We start from the raw sequence: 21,150 nt of genomic DNA, 5'->3' as shown, positions 1-21,150 counted from the left end.
CTACAAAAATGCAAAAGCAATTCAATAGGGAAATGCAAAAACAATTCAATGGAGGAAGATAAAACTTACTCTTTCCATTAATGGTGGTGAAATACAATGAATAAAATACATCTCAATATACACCTTATATCAGAAGCCAAAATTAATCCAAAATGGATCAAAGATCTAAATAAAACAGTCAGAATTAAACATTATGGATTTTATGACCTTAGATTAGACTACAAGTTCTTAGACTTGATACTAAAATCATAATCCATAAAACAAAAACACACAAACCAGATTTCATCAAAATTAGAAAATCAGAAAGAAATCATGAAGGGTATGAAAAGACATATCATAGCCTGTTGGAAAATGTTTGTAAATCATATATCTGTGAAAAGGTTTATATGCAGAATATAATAAAAACTCTCAAGTTAAGCAATAAATAAAGTAACAAACCAATATAAATTGTGAACAAATGTTCTAAACAGATATTTCATAAAAAAGATCTATAAATGGGTTATAAGCAGATGGCAAAATGCTCAACATTATTAGTCACTTAGGAAGTCCAATTTAAGATCACAATGATATATCACTACACATCCATTAAAAAGCTTAAACTGAAAAATTAACAATAAGATCAAGTGTTGGCAAGGACTCTTTAAAAAATTGCAGTATATCCATGCAATAGGAAGTTACTCAGGAATACAATGGGATTCTTTTCTAAATTTTATGTATTTGGGAGAGGGAGAGAGAAGGGGAGAGAGAGAGAGAGGGAGAGAGAGAGAATGAATATGAATGAATGAATGAATGAATGAATCATCTCTCTGCTGATTCTCTCCCCAAATCCCAAATGCCCACCACAGCCAGGGCTGAGACAGGCTGAAGCCAGGAGCCAGGAACTCCATGTGGGTGTCCCACATGGCTGGCAGGAGTGTGAGCACTTGGGTCATCATCAGCTGCCTTCCCAGGTGCATTAGCAGGAAGCTGTGTTGGAAGCAGATTAGCCAGGACACAAACCTTCACTTCAGTACGGGATGCAGGCGCCGGTGCTGTGGTGTATCTAGTAAAGCCGCCGCCTGCAACGCCAGCAGCCCATATGGGTGCTGGTTCAAGTCCTGGCTGCTCCACTTCCGATCCAGCTCTCCACTATGCCCTGGGAAAGGAGTAGAAGATGGCCCAAGTCCTTGAGTCCCTGCACCCACATGGGAGACCTGGAAGAGGCTCCTGGTTCCTGGCTTTGAATTGGTGCAGCTCCAGCCATTGCGGCCAACTGGGGAGTGAACCAGCAGATGGAAGACCTCTCTCTCTCTCTCTCTCTCTGCCTCTCCTTCTCTGTGTGTAATTCTGACTTTCTTTTTTTTTTAAACTTTTATTTAATGAATATAAATTTCCAAAGTACAGCTTATGGATTACAATGGCTTTCCCCCCATAACGTCCCTCCCAACTACAACCCTCCCCTTTCCCACTCCCTCTCCCCTTCCATTCCCATCAAGATTCATTTTCAATTCTCTTTATATACAGAAGATGAGTTTAGCATACATTAAGTAAAGATTTCAACAGTTTGCTCCCACATAGAAAGACAAAGTGAAAAATAGTGTTTGAGTACTAGTTATAGCATGAAATCACAATGTACAGCACATTAAGGACAGAGATCCTACATGAGGAGTAAGTGCACAGTGATTCCTGTTGTTGACTTAACAAATTGACACTCTTGTTTATGGCATCAGTAATCACCCTAGGCTCTTGTCATGAGCTGCCAAGGCTATGGAAGCCCCCTGAGTTCACCGACTCTGATCATATTTAGACAAGGCAATGGTCAAAGTGGAAGTTCTCTCCTCCCTTCAGAGAAAGGTACCTCCTTCTTTGATGACCCGTCCTTTCCACTGGGATCTCACTCACGGAGATCTTTCATTTAGTTTTTTTTTTTTTCCCCCAGGGTGTCTTGGCTTTCCATGCCTGAAATACTCTCATGGGCTTTTCAGCCAGATCCGCATGCCTTTAAGGGCTGATTCTGAGGCCAGAGTGCTGTTTAGGACATCTGCCATTCTATGGGTATGCTGTGTATCTCACTGCCCATGTTGGATCATTCTCTCCCTTTTTGATTCTATCAGCTAGTATTTGCAGACACTATTCTTGTTTATGTGATCCCTTTGGTTCTTAGTCCTATCATTATGATCAATTGTGAACAGAAATTGATCACTGGACTAGTGAGATGGCATTGGTACATGCCACCTTGATGGGATTGAATTGGAATCCCCTGGTATATTTCTAACTCTACCGTTTGAGGTAAGTCAGCTTGAGCATGTCCCGAATTGCACATCTCTTCCCTCTCTTATTCCCACTCTTATATTTAACAGTGATCACTTTTCAGTTAAGTTTCAGCACTTAAGAAGAATTGTGTATTGATTACAGTATTCAACCAAAAGTATTAAGTAGAACAAACAAAAAAAAATACTAAGAGGGATAACAGATCAAGTTGCTCATCAACAGTCAACTCTGACTTTCAAATAAATAAACGAATCTTTTAAAAAAGGTATGCAAGTGATGAAATATCACATGATACTCCATAACTATGTATAATTTGTATGTGTCACAATACTTTTTCTTTTCTTAAAATTTTATTTAAGATATATAAATTTCATATATTTCCTATGTATATTGATTCAAAAACATAGTAATACTCCCACATTAACCTCCATCCCACCCACATTCCCACCCTTCTTCCTCCCTCACCTATTCCCATTCTTAATTTTTACAAAGACATTTTCATTTATAATATATTTTAAAAAACTTTAAGCAAGAACAGAAAATTATAGGGAAATCTTCTAGTGTGTATAAACACAAATATACATACTTATTTTTTAAGTTAGTAATAAGATGCTCTGATACATTAAATGAAAATCCATTATAATAAATTGTGTTTATTCTTGGACTAGTAGCTTGAGTTACCATTAGATACTGGAATTAAGACTATTTTAACACATTAACTGAATAAAGGAAAATGTATAATGATCTCAATAAGATACTTTTCCTAAAAACTCAAATAGGTAAATTTTACTGATTATGATTTTTTTAAAATGTGCTGGCTGAAAATCTATACCATATATCAAGAGTGGTCTGAGTGCAACAGAGCATAGGAGAGTGATGGTTATCTTAGTTCTAGATGTTCTAGGTAAGGAATCAGCAAAGCTTTTGCCACAGACCAAAATGACCCACTGCCTGTTTTTGTAAGTTGAGTTTTATTGGAACACAGTTACAAGCATTCTTTTACATATTGTCTATGAATGCTTTCAGGGTATAACATTTTTCAATAGTTGAGACAGAGACAATATGCCCTAAAATGTCAAACATACCTATTTTCTTTTTTTATTTGACAGGTAGTTACTGACAGAGAGAGAGAAAGACAGAAAGAAAAGTCTTCCTTCCTTTGGTTCACTCCCCAAATGGCCGCTATGGCCAGCGCTGTGCCGATCCGAAGTCAGAAGCCAGGAGCTTCTTCCTGGTTTCCTATGCAGGTGCAGGGGCCCAAGTACTTGGGCCATGCTCCACTGCCCTCCCGGGCTACAGCAGAAAGCTGGACTGGAAGAGGAGCAACCAGGACTAGAACCCAGCGCCCATATGGGATGCCGGCGCCACAGGCAGAGGATTAACCAAGTGAGCCACGGCGCCGGCCCCAAACATACCTATTTCTATCTGCACCTTGATAGGAAAAATTTGCCACTCCTGTTCCAGGTACTTTTTTGCTACTAATAGATTTTTGGTCAGTATATATGTTACTGCTAAATTTTTTCTTGTCTACATTAAACATTGTGGACTCAAGTATATTATCATACAGTTAATATGCCTATCGAATTTCATTTTATTAGATTTGGTATATCTAGTAAACTGTTTTCCTGGTTTTGACATGTGGAATTATTAGCAACTCCTCAACTTCTTTGTTATCTACTTGGTCAGGGGCTGAACCTATAGTAGTCATTTAAAATTTACTCCTTCATCTCTGTATTCTAATTTTGGAAGGTAGGGTGCTTAATAGTTAGAATCTCATGGACTCTGGAGCTGTGCTGCCTGGGTTTAAGATATTGTTTCTGCCACTGGTCAACTATTGAACTTGAAAAGTCATGTAAGCTTAAAGTGTTTCTATTTCATTTTCTGTAACAGGGGTATGATGACAGCAATTACTTTCTGGCACTGATATGGTGATTATATGAGTTACTACACAAAATTCTTAGAACAGTGTTAAATACAAAAAACTGCTGCATAAGTGTTTGGTATCATTATTGGTGTGGACTTTGAATCCATGCCTACCTGGGGTTCAATTCTGTGTCAATCACTTCAGTGATTATATGAGTATGCGATTTGGGGAAATTTATTCAGTATCTTTGAGGCTTCCAGGTTGTCATTGACCCATTAGTCAGTGTCCTCCGAATAATGAGTTTAGAACTGCTGGAGAAAGTTACACAATCTACAGATTGGAACATGCCTAAATATAATGTCTTCAATATAAACTAGAGTCTTCACATTGTCTCATAATCTTAGTGTGTTTCCTTAACCCTCCCTCTCTCCTTCAATGATTCATTTAAACCTCCTCCAATCTCTTCAAACTTATGAATTTTACAATTGCCTCCTACACTGCAGATTCATCTCAAGCCTTGGACTAAGAATGAAAAAAAATTTAAATTCTCCCATATTTATTTCTAGTATATTTTGTTTTTGTTTTTAATCTTTAAGGCATCTGGAAATAATATTATAGCATGAGGTAAGGATCCAAGATTAACATAGGGAGAACAGAAATGTCATCTTGTCTAAGAATGGTGTGCCTTTCCTGTTGTTAAATATACTTTGGTGTCCCTCATAATGATGTAGTTTATTCATATATATTTAACGCATTTCTTTTCAAATTATTTCATAGGGTATAAATTGAATCTTTTTGTCCATTATATCTGGATAGTTGGTTGCTTCATATATGAAGCATATATGCTATATATTACACATAGCAAATTTGCTGAATTGTAATCATGCGTAACTGTGTTTTTATGCATAACAGTATTATGCATAATTGTATTATGTATAACAGTGTTTGGTTAACTCTCTTCAAGCTTCCAAAAAATACTATAAATCTATACTTTCTATAAGTAACAACCCCTCCACATTTTAACATCTCTATCTTTTTAATACATCTTCTTTCTTTATTTTGTTTAATTGTCTTGGCTAACCTCCAGAGCCATAGTAAGCAATAGTGGTACCAAAAATTTTAGTGTTTTCTTTGACTATAATTAGAAAGCTTCTAGAGTTTCTCCATGTAATTTGATAGTAGCTCTTGGGGCTGAAATGGATATATTTTATCACTATAATGATCTTTCTGTCTTTCTCTATTTTATCAAGAATGGGGTAGAGTTTTGTCAATTGTCTTTTAGCATCAGGAAAGATGATCATGTACTTTTACTTTTTTTTATTTAATTCATAAAAGGATTTATACTAATGGAGTTCTTAGTATTGAATCAGCTTTGAAATCCTGGAATAAAATCACTTGGTGATGGTACTTCCCTGTGGGGAGCAACTCGGACTAGACTGTTACTGGAATTAAGACTTATTCTATGCATCTGCTCTCCCACAATATGGCGCTGGGAGAGGAGCAAACAGCTTCTACTCAGCTGCCTCCAGTTCAACCAATAAACTGTAGGACCTGCTCCTGATTGGAGGAGAGCAGCGTACTCGGCGTGTGGGTAGCAGTGTTGGGATTGGTGGAAGAGGACTATAAAGGAGGAGAGAGACAACATGCACCAGGAACATCTATCTGAAGGAACACCTGTGCAGCCCCTGAGAGAGCCGGCCGGCGGTGTGCCGCTCCCCCGCGGAAGTGGGGAAAGTGGCTAGGGGGAACCGCCCTTCCATGGAGGTGGAAGGGACGGTAGCCAACCCGGGAAGAACCAGCAGCAAACCCGGGAAGGGCTGAGCAGACAAAAGAACAGCGCAGGGTCTAGTGTCGTTCCTCCGCGAAGAGGGGGAGCTACACTTACCCCTTAAAATGCTTTCTGATTGTGTTTGTTGGCATTTCATTAAGGAACTTCACATCAATATTCATAAGTGATAATCTGTATTTTTTCTTGTGTACTATTTTTGTCATATTTTGATATCAATATTATATGCTAAACTGGCATTTCTAAAAATACTTTGCATTTTTGTTCTATGTTCTATAACAGTTAAATTGTATTGTCACTTATTAATTTGGTTGAATTTCCCCATGAAATCCCATCTGGGATTGATGCTTTTGTTAAAGGATTGGTTGAGTCTTCATTTAATTGGTGGCAGTGTTTGTTTAGATTTTCTGGAATCTGTTTCATTCAATTATATTTCATGAGAAAGATCATCTACTTGTACAATAACTCATGATTACTCTCCTGCAACTACAATCCTCTTATTTTCTGTGTACCTTAGGTTGTTTATCTTTATTACCCTGTTTTATATATTTATGCTTCCTTCTCTTTCCTCAGTGAAGTTAAGTGACAAATAACTTATTTGTTCTTGTTATTATTTTAAGAAAAATACACCTTGAATACATAAATTGTAACAATTTTACGTTAATAATTCATCAGTTTTACCTCTTCATTTATCTACTTTTCAATACCATTTTTGAGCTCTTTTATTACTGATAAAATTAGGTAATATTCCTCATGTTTTAACAAATTCATAAATTCATACCAATATGTTAGTCACAGCAATATTTTGGGGGGATACATTTTTTTTCACATACTGTGCATATGTATACAAAGTTATTTTGGTGATTCCTTTCTTAATTATTACTAAATTTTTAGCAAAAAGAGTTATTTTAAGACCAGTTATGGCTGTGTCTGAATTCATGTCTAGCAGGAATTCTCTTCAGAATGCAAGCAAGGATGGTGACTTAGTGAAGCTGACCTTTACTTCCGTCTTACCAATAGAAACCTATCTTGCAGGCTATTTGAAAAGCAGCACTACATTCTTCTAATTTGCCTCACCAAGAAAGTGCTTTCAATAAATATGTATTATTTATGCAATTTATAATTTAATCTTGCTTTTCTTCTTCTCCAGATATGTCCCAACCTTGGTCCACAAAAGCTCTCATTTCTAACCTTTGCACCCATTCCTATTTTTTTCTTTTTCTTTTTTTTTTTAACTTTTATTTAATGAATATAAATTTCCAAAGTACAACTTATGGATTACAATGGCTTCCCCCCCATACCATCCCTCCCACCCACAACCCTCCCCTTTCCCACTCCCTCTCCCCTTCCATTCACATCAAGATACATTTTCGATTATCTTAATATACAGAAGATCAGCTTAGTATACATTAAGTAAGGATTCCAACAGTTTGCTCCCACACAGAATCATAAAGTGAAAAATAATAGATGATTTTTTTTAAATGATGATGAAATCAGATCAGACCTATTGTCATGTTTAATCCCAGTGAGAGTCAAGTTGGGAATTGATAATTTCTTTTTTTTTTTTCACAGAAGATCAGTTTAGTATGCATAAAGTAAAGATTTCAACAGTTTGCACCCCCATAGAAACACAAAGTGAAATATATTGTTTGAGTACTCGTTATAGCATTAAATCTCAATGCACAGCACATTAAGGACAGAGATCCTACATGAGGAGTAAGTGCACAGTGACTCCTGTTGTTGATTTTACCAATTGACACTCCTGTCTATGGCATCAGTAATCTCCCTATGCTCCAGTCATGAGTTTCCAAGGCTATGGAAGCCCTCTGAGTTCTCCGACTCTTATCTTGTTTAGACAAGGTCATAGTCAAAGTGGAGGTTCTCTCCTCCCTTCAGAGAAAGGTACCTCCTTCTTTGAAGACCTGTTCTTTCCACTGGGATCTCACTCACAGAGATCTTTTGCCAGAGTGTCTTGGCTTTCCATGCCTGAAATACTCTCATGCGCTTTTCAGCCAGATCTGAATGCCTTTAGGGCTGATTCTGAGGCCAGAGTGCTATTTAGGACATCTGCCATTCTATGAGTCTGCTGAGTATCTCACTTCCCATGTTGGATCACTCTCCCCTTTATTTATTCTATCGGTTAGTGTTAGCAGGTACTAGACTTGTTTATGTGCTCCCTTTGACTCTTAGTCCTTTCATTATGATCAATTGTGAACTGAAATTGATCACTTGGAATAGTGAGATGGCATTGGTACATGCCAGCTTGATGGGATTGAATTGGAATCCCCTGGTATGTTTCTAAGTCTACCATTTGGGGCAAGTCAGCTTGAGCATGTCCCAAATTATACATCTCTTCCCTCTCCCTACAGCCGCCGCGATGTTGATGCCCAAGAAGAATCACATTGCCATTTACGAACTCATCTTCAAGGAGGGGGTGATGGCAGCCAAAAAGGACGTGCACATGCCGAAGCACCCGGAGCTGGCAGACAAGAACGTGCACCCATTCCTATTATTCCAATATTGCTTTTGATTTGCATGATGTTCTACGTTCCCTGAAAAATCAGTGTTTCTTAAGCTATGCCCCAAATCCTTGACATTGGGAATCACCTCTTTGCTTCTTCCCTGTTTGACCTTCACAAAATTAGGTGTGGCCTAGGTTTATGGATGCCTTAAGATGAATCAATTGCAGAGATCAAATTTATTTGTTTCATTCTTCTTAACACTTTTAGCGATCTACAAGAAGAGAGGCAAAGCTTTTATTCTTTTAATTCAAAACTGGAAGATGCTTACCAAATGGATTTTTAAATCTGAGAGATTGCTTTCTCAATGCATTATCCAGAGATGGTAGTTTTCCTTTTATACAGATGCAAGTGGATTTGTTAATTTCCTGGTATTATCACTTCTCCACTCCCATCCCAATCCCATTAGCACCCACAGGACCAAAAGGCTGGTTCTCAAACCACAGTTGGAAACTATTACTTATTTCAGATAAGCTTACAATGCTTTTTGACAAAGCAATCCATTGTTTCATTACCCTCTCTGTCCACCCATGATATAGGAAGCAGGTGTAAATTCTACACAAGCCTTAAATTCTCACCTGTTTTCATTTAATTCAATAGAAAATAATAAATCACCATATTTAAAAGAAGAATCAGGCTTACAGAAAACAGACTTTTTTAATAGCACACCTATGATATATAGGGATTCATATCTACTCAGCTATTTTAAGGGGCTAGTCTTGTTCACTCCCTGGACAACTAAATGCTGGGTTGCTAAGGTACTGGTATTTGACATCATCTTCTCCCTGACATTTCCCCAAATTCGACAGGTTCCCATGATTCACTAGGCCACTCAACTCGTTACTCACATTACTCACTTTCCCAGTGACGTCTGTAAAATCATTTAAAATTCACCTCATTTACTAGCTGCAAATCCCCAGATTCCACATGAAAATATTTAATCTGCTTGACAGGCTCTAAATGCATTTGGAAGCACACTGGATGGCTTACCTACATTGTTCACATAATAGTTGTCATAATTAGATTTAGCATCTTCTGTGTTGATTACTGGGAGGCAAATAATGAGTAATATTTCTTATGGGCTAATTTGGTTCCATGAATAGCTCACCTCACATATGCACGCTATGTATTAAGTTCATTAGTGCTCTGAATTAGCTACAGAAAAGGTAATACTCCCTATAATTTACCCAGTCAAGGGCATTTTCACCTGCTGAAAAATTTACATATTTCCCAGTGTCATTATGTAAGAACTAGTCATCAGACTAACAGAGGGTAAAATCATTAGTTAGTTAATTTGTTTGACTCCATCAATGTTAACATAAACTGTAGTCTAAATTATACTTAGAAATTGTTAACTTTCTTAGATGCAACACTATATTATTATCTCAAGAAATGATACTTTAAAAAGAATAGGTTAGATGTTTTTGAAAGAGTCCAGAAGGATGACTATTGAAAGCAGCTATATAGAAAATCATTGGCATGATTCTACTTTAAACCTTATTTATTCATTAATTTGACAGGATATAAAATCAATTGCTTAACTATTGGTTAAATTTATAAAAGAAAGTCTACTGAAAGTTGCATGATTATGCTGTATAGTTGTGATAGTATAATCAAATTTAATTTCAGACATAGTTGTCTGAACAATTTTGCTCCCTGATCCTTTTTTCCTCACTCATAAAATGGAATTTTTCATTTGTTTTCTTGTTAAAAGCTTTTTTAAAAAAAGTACTGAATGTGGCTGTCCTGTAATTATTAGGAAGTTGTTTCCATGCTAAAACTGTAAACTGAAATACAAACCTAATAGGTAGAATTGCCTAATAATTTAGAAAGCTGTAAACACAGATTATAATGCAATCAGAAAGAGGAGTTTATGAAGGTGTTTGCCAACCTGATGCACATGGCAGGGATAAATCTGGAAGAAGATATAGTTTATAAAATCAAGTATCCTAAATCCTATCTAGCAAATTTAGCATCCCTCATGAAGAGTGAATTCTCCTTACAGATGTTTGCCTATGAAATTATCAACTATGGAAGGTACCTTGCAAGGAAACACAATCTGCTCAGCATCAAATCTAAGAGAAGCATTCTATCTGCATTTTTTACTCTATATAGGATTTAATTGATAGTTTGTTGATATATCAAATAAATTCTTTCTAGGAACAAATAAATCATGCCACTGCAAAAAAATAATCATTGAACATTCATCCTCACTTTATAGCATTTAGAGCATGCTATTCTTGCTGGCTTAACTCTTGCAAAAATGATGACCCTATTATCCATAAAACCCCAAGGAGCTCAGAAAGGAAGCTGCTGTTGGTGCCTGTATTATTACATAGGAGCAGCCTAGGAATCCCTCATATGATAGATGTATTATAACTGCCAAATGCCATCATTGGGGCCAGAGTTGTTATGATTTTTCATTTCTGTTTGCACTCGAGAGGAGCTTGACTCCAAAGAATGAATAGCATGCTGATGGAAGCAAGTACACAAGCTGGGCTGTCCTGCACAGATTACTGCCTTTAAGCTTCAAATGTGTAAAATCTGTAATAAGTAATAATATGCATGACAAGTAGGTAAGACATCTGAATTTACACAGCTCATTTTGTGGGAGGTCAGGCTGGTGGGAAGGTGTTGTAGCCTGGTAAATTCGGGTTTGAGAAACTACTTTATTTTAACATAATTGTATTTGCACAAATTGAGGAAACAACAAAAACCGAAATGAATTATTGGCTTATGTCAGCATAAAATATTGATGATAAAATAGAACTGAGTGTGTTAAACAAAGATAGACTCAGGTAAGCCAACAGGACCACAAGAAATGGCTAGCAAGATGGTTTTCAGAGGCCTGACGACTGTGACCTGGGGAAAATTACTTCACCTCTCTAGCTTTCACTCCAGTTCTGTAAAATATGAGTAATTAAAATTCATAGACAAAAGGTGCTTAAGGGTTGTGCCTGGCATACAGTAGGCAGTACTGTATTATTATTTCTTTTATTATTAATAGTAAGTTTGCTATTGTTCATTTTTACCAAACAAAATGAGATTTGAAAATATTAAAAGATAGCAAGAAGGCAGCTCTAGTATCTGCTCAGATTATGTTGGTTTGCTGGAATTGTTAAAGTAGCTAGAAATAAGTCAGCTGCAATCTGAAGCAAACATTTTCAAATGAGATTCACACATTAAGATTGTGATAGGATGGTTGATACTTGGGTGTAGAGCAAAAAAATCACTAGATTTAGAAAACAACAACCAGGTTCTCTTCTACTCCTGCCACATACTAACCCCACCTTTGGTTGCAGGTCATTTGAACTCTTAGCAACTTGATTTCTTGAAATAATAAGGAACTACCTTATTTCCTACAATCAAAATAAGATATAATGAGTTTCAAGTACTTTGAAAAGCAGACACCTGCTATAGGGAAATAAGATTGAATTAGCTTGCTATAATGCGACTGCACCTGCAAGGGTATGAGGGCAAGAAGGAAAGTGGTAGAAAACCAGACAATGTGGGCTCAAGTACTTTACCAAAACCAGGAGTGCAAAGAAAGAGAAGTGTAGGCGTTGATCTGAAGGAGAGTGAGTCTATTGTCAGAGAAATGATGAGTGGGAATTTTAAAGAATTCCAACTGGGTTGAATTTGAACAGCATTTTGAGAAAGGAGTCCAAAGTAAAATGCAGGAGACAAATTTATTTGCATTGCCTGGGGGACTCAGGGACTGAGTGTGGTAAGGAACTGGTTGTGTTATACTTGGTTAAAAAAAGAAGTCTGTTCCAGTGTGAGATGAAGTGTGTCTGCATGTTGAGCCAGGAAAGGGAGATGAGGGAGGTGGGAAAGTTGGGAGAGTAAACAGTGCAAGATTCCCATGTTACACAGACAAACAATGTGTACAGTATAGATTCTTTGACTGAATGTGAGCAGTGAGATGGAGTGGGGAATAATTAGCCCACATTTTTTGATGGAGAGACTGACAAGCCACACAACTAAGAAACGAAGGGCCTCTCATGAACAACTGGAAGCCAGCTCTTCATGCTTCTGGGCTAATGTTCCTTCCTTGGATTCCACAAGGAGAGATGATCTTGCCCTTGATGCTGTTTAGTTTGAAAAGCAAGGAGGGGGGTCAACTATAGGTAGAAAGAAATAGAAAAGATTATTTTCCCTAAGGGGGAGGCAGATGGAGAGCAGAGCAACAAACAGACTTACTGTGGAACTATCCACAGGCCTCCAAGGCCTTCAAACCAACAGTAACATGAATGGGTGATTTTTAAAAAGGCCAGCAAGCAAATTCTGTTGTGACATGCAATGCGGTCTATAAAAATTTAAGAATTAATCATAAAATTTGGAACATAAACTTCAAAAAGCTTATTTTTATTCCAAGCATGTCGCTCCCCCTCTTCGTGGAGGAACGACACAGGACCCTGCGCTGTTCTTTCGTCTGCTCGGCCCTCCCCGGGTTTGCTGCTGGTTCTTCCCGGGTTGGCTACTATCCCTTCCACCTCCGTGGAAGGGCAGTTCCCCCTGGCCACATTCCCCACTTCCGCAGGGGAGCGGCACACCGCCGGCCGGCTTTCTCAGGGGCTGCACAGGTGTTCCCTTAGGTGTTCCCTTAGGTGTTCCCTTAGGTGTTCCCTTAGATGTTCCCCTTAGATGTTCCTGGTGCATGCCGTCTCTCTCCTCCTTTATAGTCCTCCTCCGCCAATCCTAACTCGGCTGCCCACACGCCGAGTACGCTGCTCTCCTCCAATCAATAGCAAGTCCTACAGTTTATTAGTTGAACTGGAGGCAGCTGTGCGGAAGCTGTTTACTTCTCTCCCAGCGCCATATTGTGGGAGAGCAGATGCATAGAATAAGTCTTAATTCCAGTAACTCAGTCTAGTCCGGTTTGCTCCCCACACAAGCATGGGAATGAAACAGTTCATTCTTCAATAAAGCAAAGCTCACTCATTAACGGTGCTATTGGGGAAAAAATGAGAATTCTATACGAGTTTTAGCCCTTCAAGAAAATGGGGTAAAAAGATCTTTCCCTAGATTCTCTTTCAAGAACAACAGAAGGACTTCTGTTACTTTCTCAAACAATGCTAGCTTTTATGAGCTTATTAAGGCAATCTGCTTCACCTCTTTCTTCTACATTTAACTGAAATTCTGTTGTTTCTCTAAGTGGCACCTCCAGAAGCTTGGAGTCAACTGCCTCTGACAGGTGTTCAAATCACTCCATTCATTCAGTCACTATGCAAACCACCCAGACACCAGGCTCAGACTGCTCTCAAGTAGATAATTCTAGTTGTGCCACATTAGATGTTGATTTTGAGACAGTTCTAGCATAGCTTTTGGAGTTAAGGCCACTGACTTCATGTATGCTTGTTACCCAGAGGAGAAACAGAAGATAAACAAGGTTAATGTCTACACTGGAGTTTGGCATGTCTTTCAATGTTATCTTCCATCAACAGCATGGTACTGGTACAGAAACAGATGGATAGACCAATGGAACAGAATAGAAACACCAGAAATAAATCCAAATATCTACAGCCAACTTATATTTGATCAAGGATCCAAAACCAATTCCTGGAGCAAGGACAGTCTATTCAACAAATGGTCCTGGGAAAACTGGATTTCCACATGCAGAAGCATGAAACAAGACCCCTATCTTACACCTTACACAAAAATCCACTCCACATGGATTAAAGATCTAAACCTATGACCTGACACCATCAAATTATTAGAGAACATCACAGAAACCCTGCAAGATATAAGCATAGGCAAAGATTTCTTGGAAAGACCCCAGAGGCACAGGCAGTCAAAGCCAGAATCAACAACTGGAATTACATCAAATTGAGAAGTTTCTGTACTAAAAAAAAAAAAAAAAATAGTCAGGAAAGTGAAGAGCGAACTGACAGAATGGGAAAATATTTGCAAGTTATGCAACTGATAAAGAGTTGATAACCAGAATCTACAGAGATCAAGGAACTCCACAACAACAAAACAAACAACACACTTAAGTGATGGGCCAAGGACCTCAATAGACATTTTTCAAAAGAGGAAATCCAAAGGGCCAACAGACACATGAAAAACTGTTCAGGATCACTAGCCATCAGGGAAATGCAAATCAAAACCACAGTGACGTTTCACCTCACCCTGGTTAGAATGGCTTACATATAGAAATCTACCAATAACAGATGCTGGCGAGGATGTGGGGGAAAAAAGGACACTCATCCACTGTTGGTGGGAATCCAAACTGGTAAAGCCACAATGGAAGTCAGTCTGGAGATTCCTCAGAAACCTGAATATAGCCCTACCACATGACACAGCCATCTTACTCCTTGGAATTTACTCAAAGGAAATTAAATTGGCAAATAAAAGAGTTGTGTGCATCTCAATGCTTATTGCACCTCAATTCACAATAGCTAAGACATTGGTCAACCTAAATGCCTATCAACAGTAGACTGGATAAAGACATTATGGGATATGTACTATACAGCAGTAAAAAACAAACAAACAAACAAACAAAAAATGAAATCCAGTCATTTGCAACAAAATGGAGGAATCCGGTAAACATCATGCTGAGTGAAATAAGCCAGTCCCAAAGGGACAAATTTCATATGTTCTCCCTGATCAGTGACAACTAACCAAGCACCTAAAAGGAAACCTGTAGAAGTGAAATAAACATTATGAGAAAAAATGACTTGATTAGCCCTTGTCCTGACTGTCAAGGAACAACTTACTACTTTATTCCTTTTAGTATTTTTTTGCTCTACTTAATACCATTGGTTGAACTCTTTAATTAACATACAATTATTCTTAGGTATAAATTTGACTGAAAAGTGGTCCTTGTTAAATATAAGAGTAGAAATAAGAGAGGGAGGAGATGTACAGTTCAGCATATCCTCACTCGGACTTACCCCTAATGGTAGAGCTAAAAACATACCAGGGGATTCCAAATCAATCCCATCAAGTTGGCATGCACCAATGCCATCTTCCTAGTCAACGTGATTACTTTAAGTTCATAATTGATCGTAATGATAGTATTAAGTGTCGAGAAACTCTGCAAGATATAGGTACCTGCAATGACTTCTTGGAAAACACCCCAGAAGCACAGGCAGTCAAAGCCAAAATTAACATTTGGGATTGCATCAAATTGGGAAGTTTCTGTACTGCAAAATAAACAGTCAGGAAAGTGAAGAGCCAACTGACAGAATGGGAACAAATATTCACAAACTATGCAACAGATAAAGGATTGATAACCAGAATCTACAAAGAAATCAAGAAACTCCACAACATCAAAACAAACAACCCACTTAAGAGATGGGCCAAGGACCTCAATAGATATTTTTCAAAAGAGGAAATCCAAAGGGCCAACAGACACATGAAAAAATGTGCAAGATCACTAGCAATCAGGGAAATGCCAATCAAAACCACAATGAGGTTTCTCCTCACCCCGGGTAGAATCGCTCACATTCAGAAATCTACCAACAATAGATGCTGGAGAGGATGTGGGGAAAAAGGGACACTAATCCACTGTTGGTGGGAATGCAAACTGGTTAAGCCCCTATGGACATCAGTCTGGAGATTCCTCAGAAAACGGAATATAACCCTACCATTCAACCCAGCCATCCCACTCCTTGGAATTTACCCAAAGGAAATGAAATTGGCAAACAAACAAGCTGTCTGCACATTAATGTTTAGTGCAGCTCAATTCACAATAGCTAAGACCTGGAAACAACCCAAATGCCCAACAACAGTAGACTGGATAAAGAAATTGTGGGACATGTACTCTATAGAATACTATACAGCAGTCAAAAACAATGAAATCTGGTCATTTGTAACAAGATGGAGGAATCTGGAAAACATTATGTTGAGTGAATTAAGCCAGTCCCAAAGGGACAAATATCATATGTTCTCCCTGATCCACAACAACTAACTGAGCACCAAAGGGGAAACCTGTTGAAGTGAAATGGACACTATGAGAAACAGTGACTTGATCAGCTCTTGTTCTGATTGTTGATGTACAATGTAATACTTTTTCTATTTTAGTATTTTCTCTTTGTTTTGTTCTAGTACTATTGGTTGAACTCTGTGATTAACACACAATTATTCTTAGGTGTTTAAATTTTAACTGAAAAGTGATCCCTGTTAAATATAAGAGTGGGTTAAGAGAGGGAGGAGATGTACAATTTGGGACATGCTCAATCGGACTTGCACAAAATGGTAGAGTTAGAATCATGCCAGGGGATCCCAATACAATCCCATCAAGGTGGCATGTACCAATGCCATCTCACTATTCCAAGTGATCAATTTCAGTTCACAATTGATCACAATGATAGGTCTAAGAGTCAAAGGGATCACACAAACAAGACTAGTGTCTGCTAATACTAGCTGATAGAATCAAAAAGGGAGAGAACAATCCATCATGGGAAGCGGGATACACAATAGACTCATAGAATGGCAGATGTCCTAAATAGCACTCTGGCCTCAGAATCAGCCCTTAAGGCATTCGTATCTGGCTGAAGAGCCCATGAGAGTATTGCAGGCATGGAAAGCCAAGACACCCTGGAAAAAAAAGGAAGACCTAAATGGAAGATCTCTGCGAGTGAGATCCCAGTGGAAAGAACGGGGCCATCAAAGAAGGAGGTACCTTTCTCTGAAGGGAGGAGAGAACTTCCCCTTTGACTATGACCCTGTCTAAATAAGATCAAAGTTGGCGAACTCTAAAGGCTTCCATAGCCTTGGCAACTCGTGACTAGAGCCTAGGGAGATTACAGACGCCATAAACAAGAGTGTCAATTTGTTAAGTCAACAACAGGAGTAACTGTGTACTTACTTCTCATGTGGGATCTGTACTTAATATGTTGTCCAATGTGAAGTAATGCTACAACTAATACTGAAACAGTATTTTACACTTTGTGTTTCTGTTTGGGTGCAAACTGAAGAAATCTTTACTTAATATATACTGAATTGATCTTCTGTATATATAGATAATTGAAAATGAATCTTTATATGAATGGAATGGGAGAGGGAGTGGGAGATGGGAGGGATGTGAGTGGGAGGGAAATTATGGGGGGGGCATTGTAATCCATTAACTGTACTTTGAAAATTTATATTTGCTAAATAAAAATAATAAAAAATAAAAGAAAAAATGACAGTATTAAGTGTCAAAGGAATCACATAAACAAGACTAGTGTCTACTAATAATAACTGATAGAATTAAAGAGGAGGGAACATTCCAACATGGGAATTGGGATACACAGCAGATGCCCTAAACAGCACTCTGGCCTCAGAATCAGCCCTTAAGTCATTTGGATCTTGCTCAAAAGCCCATGAGAGTTTCTCAGGCATGGAAAGCCAAGACACTGTGGCAAAAAAAATGAGCTAAATAAACGATCTTTATGAGTGAGATCCCAGTGGAAAGAACGGGCCATCAAAGAAGGAGGTGTCTTTCTCTGAAGCGAGGAGAGAACTTCCACTTTGATTATGGCCCTCTCTAAATAAGGTCAGAGTTTGTGAACTCAGGAGGCTTCCATAGCCTTGGCAGCTCATTATAAGGGCCTCAGGTGATTACTGACTTCATAAATAAGTGTGTCAATTGTTAAATCATCAATGGGAGTCACTGTGCACTTCCTCCCCATGTATGATCTCTGTCCTTAATGTGTTGTACTATGTGAATTAACGGTAAAACCAATATTCAAGCAGTACTTTATACTTTGGTTATCTGTGTGGGTGCAAAGTGTTGAAATCTTTACTTAGTATATATTAAGTTGATCTTCTGTATATAAAGATAATTGAAAATGAATCTTGATGAAGAATTGAATGGGAGAGGGAGTGGGAGATGGGATGGTTGTGCGTGGGAGGGAGGTTATGGGGGGAAAAGCTGCTATAATCCAAAAGCTGTACTTTTTTTTTTAACTTTTATTTAATGAATATAAATTTCCAAAGTACGATTTATGGATTACAATGGCTTCCCCCCCATACCGTCCCTCCCACCCACAACCTCCCCTTTCCCACTCCCTCTCCCCTTCCATTCACATCAACATTCATTTTCGATTATCTTAATATACAGAAGATCAGCTTAGTATACATTAAGTAAGGATTTCAACAGTTTGCTGTACTTTTGAAATTTATATTTATTAAATGTTTTTTTAAAAAAGAAAGGCAGCCAAGAAATGAGCACTGATTGAATCTGTTTTCCTAGTGTCCACCCAGTGGGAAGGAACAACCAGCTGAGTCCATTACACTTTTACACTTATGGATTTCACCACAGCCCCCCCACCTCCAGTTGAGCCCATAGGTCCTAGGGACAGATGACTGAAGGGTTGCTGGGCTCTAATAATATAAATTTGCCAACACATGTGGAATCCATACAGTCTCATCTCTGACCAGAATGATGTGACTCATCTTTTTAATAGTTGATAGCAATGTCCTTGGGTGAAAATAGATGCACGAATATTCACACAAGGTGAAATTGGGTGGCAGGCCATCTTGAGAGTAAACAAGCTTCTGCTCTTTACTATTCCTTAGGCTGTATTTTCACAGGACTTGCTTTGAACACTGGGTTGCTGCAAAGGCACTTACTGGAGTGGGGGCCCAGGAAAGAGTTGGGGTGACTAGTCAGTGAGGAAAGCACACAAAAAATTTTAATTGGCATTCAAATTGTTTTCTTTTCCAGATTAAAAAATTACATGTTTTTTACATTGCTACCCACACCTGCATGAGAGGAAGGGTAACTATTATTGTCCACTTTAGAGATGAAAGGAAGATTCAGAAAGATAAAGCCATCTATCCAAAGTCACAGAAGTGACAAATGGTGATACTAGACAGGGATTCATTCCTATGATTCCTGTTCTTGAAATACCATATTGCCCTATGATGCCAACACCTAGGGTAGTAGGTAGATACATATTTTTTTTTTTTGTTTTGCTTTGGTTTTTTCCTTTGGATTTGTTACTTCAGTGGAGGTGATAGGCACTTTTTCAATTTTGTTCTGCCTCCAGGCCATTCCCATATATCAATTCACTCCCATAAGTAACATTTCCCACAATATGCCACCATTTCCAAACATCTCTCCCTCTCCCCACCCCATATCTCATCCCCCTATTATAAGCCACTGTCTCCATAATTATGGTACATCAACAGTATATTGGGAGATAGCAGAGAAGTTAAAACCCCAGAAAGCAGAAAGCAGAAATGTGAAGATTTAGGGTATGGTTCTTGAACAGAAAAAGTTCCTTAAAGAAGGTGATGGGCCCTCATCCAAAATTCAAAAGGAACTTAGAAGGGCTGGTGTTATGACGTAGTGGGTAAAGCTGCTGCCTGTGGTGTGGGTGTCAGTCTGAGTCCCAGCTGCTGCACTTTCAGCTCTCTGCTATGGCCTGAAAAAGCAATAGGAGATGGTGCAAGTCCTTGGGACCCCGCACCCATATGGGAGAACCAAAAGAAACTCCAGGCTCCTGGCTTCAGATTGGCCCATCTCTGGCTGTTGCAGCCATTTGGGCAGTGAACTAGTGGATGGAAGACCTTTCTCTCTCTCTCTGCCTCTGCCTCTCTAACTCCACCTTTCAAATAAATAAATAAATCTTTAAAAAATAAATAAAGGAACATAGAGAAGGATGTAGGAATAGGATGAAGGCTTCTTGATATTAGATGATGCACAAGAGGACAGGCAAGAGATGAGACAGGTAGTATAAGGAAAAAAAGTCTCAAAGTTGACTGCAAGGATTTCCCATAATGATACTCCTTGAAACAGGAGGTATCTTACTACAAACAGATTAAGCAGATAGATTACTTCTTTATAAGAAGGCACAGAAATGAAGGTTTTAAACTCACCCGCAAGATTTCTTCAACACAGCTTGGATCACTGGGAATGCTTACCTAAAACAAAATAAATACAAAAAATTTAAAAACAATCTAGTTATTTCCAGAGAAGATTATTCTATAAAGGATTACACTGTGTGAAAAATTTTAAAGAAGGAAAAAATGTGGCCATCAACACTTTTCTCTATTAAATTAAAAGCAGTAACTATCTGAATGGCCAAGTTGGCTTTACCTTAATGAAGCAGTAAGAATGTGGAACAGGGAGCAGAAAGAAAATGATTCCTTATTCTTTCACTTATTAGTTGTAGGACACTCAGTCATACTCCTTCCCCATGGGCTTTTTTTTTTTTTTGGCTCATCTATCCAAAAAGGGAGTTTGACCTTGTAATTTTTAAGGATGTTTCAACCTTCTGACATGGTTTAGCAAATTATTCAGTAAAAAACATGAGACCAATGTAAAACACTTCTATGATTCAACTGAGTTCTCTTTGAACTTGGGAGTCCAACCAGATGCCTACAAATCTTATTCTAAACATCAAGGCTGAAATCCTGTGTAAATTGCATGCCTGATTTGGCACTTAGGAAGAGTCTCAGAAACACCATGTGAATTTCATGAGCCATCTTTTGTAATTTGACACTTTCCTAGTCAATCAAAATTCAAGTCGATATCAGAAATGTACTGAGGGTTTAATCCATGTCAGGCACATGGCCCTTTCCTCCAAGGGCTCCAGAGTCAGTGAGGGCAAAAAGCTAAATGTCAGTGTGAGATACCTGCTACAAAACAGTGCATGATGAAGGACTTGAGAGTGGGACAACCACCTGGAGAAATGTCTGTGGTCTGAACATTTCCTGTGCGGGTTATGAGCATACCCTAAATGTCCCTAAGTATTCCCCTCACACCTGCATTCTCTCCAGGATTGCAATCTGAT

The 21,150-nt window shown here is 38.4% G+C and overlaps 1 protein-coding gene across 5 annotated transcripts in view; it reads right to left on the bottom strand.

Annotated features, from left to right (window-relative positions):
• The window catches only part of AFF2 (ALF transcription elongation factor 2), a 597,410-nt gene that overhangs the window by 208,203 nt on the left and 368,057 nt on the right, over positions 1-21,150 (bottom strand). For all 5 annotated transcript variants that reach the window (XM_051831606.2, XM_051831607.2, XM_008273461.4 and 2 more), the window contains one exon: positions 20,234-20,278. In XM_051831606.2, coding sequence (XP_051687566.2) covers positions 20,234-20,278 — 45 coding nt within the window. The remainder of the gene's footprint in view (positions 1-20,233; positions 20,279-21,150) is intronic.

Source organism: Oryctolagus cuniculus, chromosome X (assembly GCF_964237555.1).
Source record: "Oryctolagus cuniculus chromosome X, mOryCun1.1, whole genome shotgun sequence".
NCBI classification, from domain to species: Eukaryota; Metazoa; Chordata; class Mammalia; order Lagomorpha; family Leporidae; genus Oryctolagus; species Oryctolagus cuniculus.
Note: the sequence above shows the minus strand (reverse complement) of the source record. Positions and strands in the feature narration are given on the sequence as shown.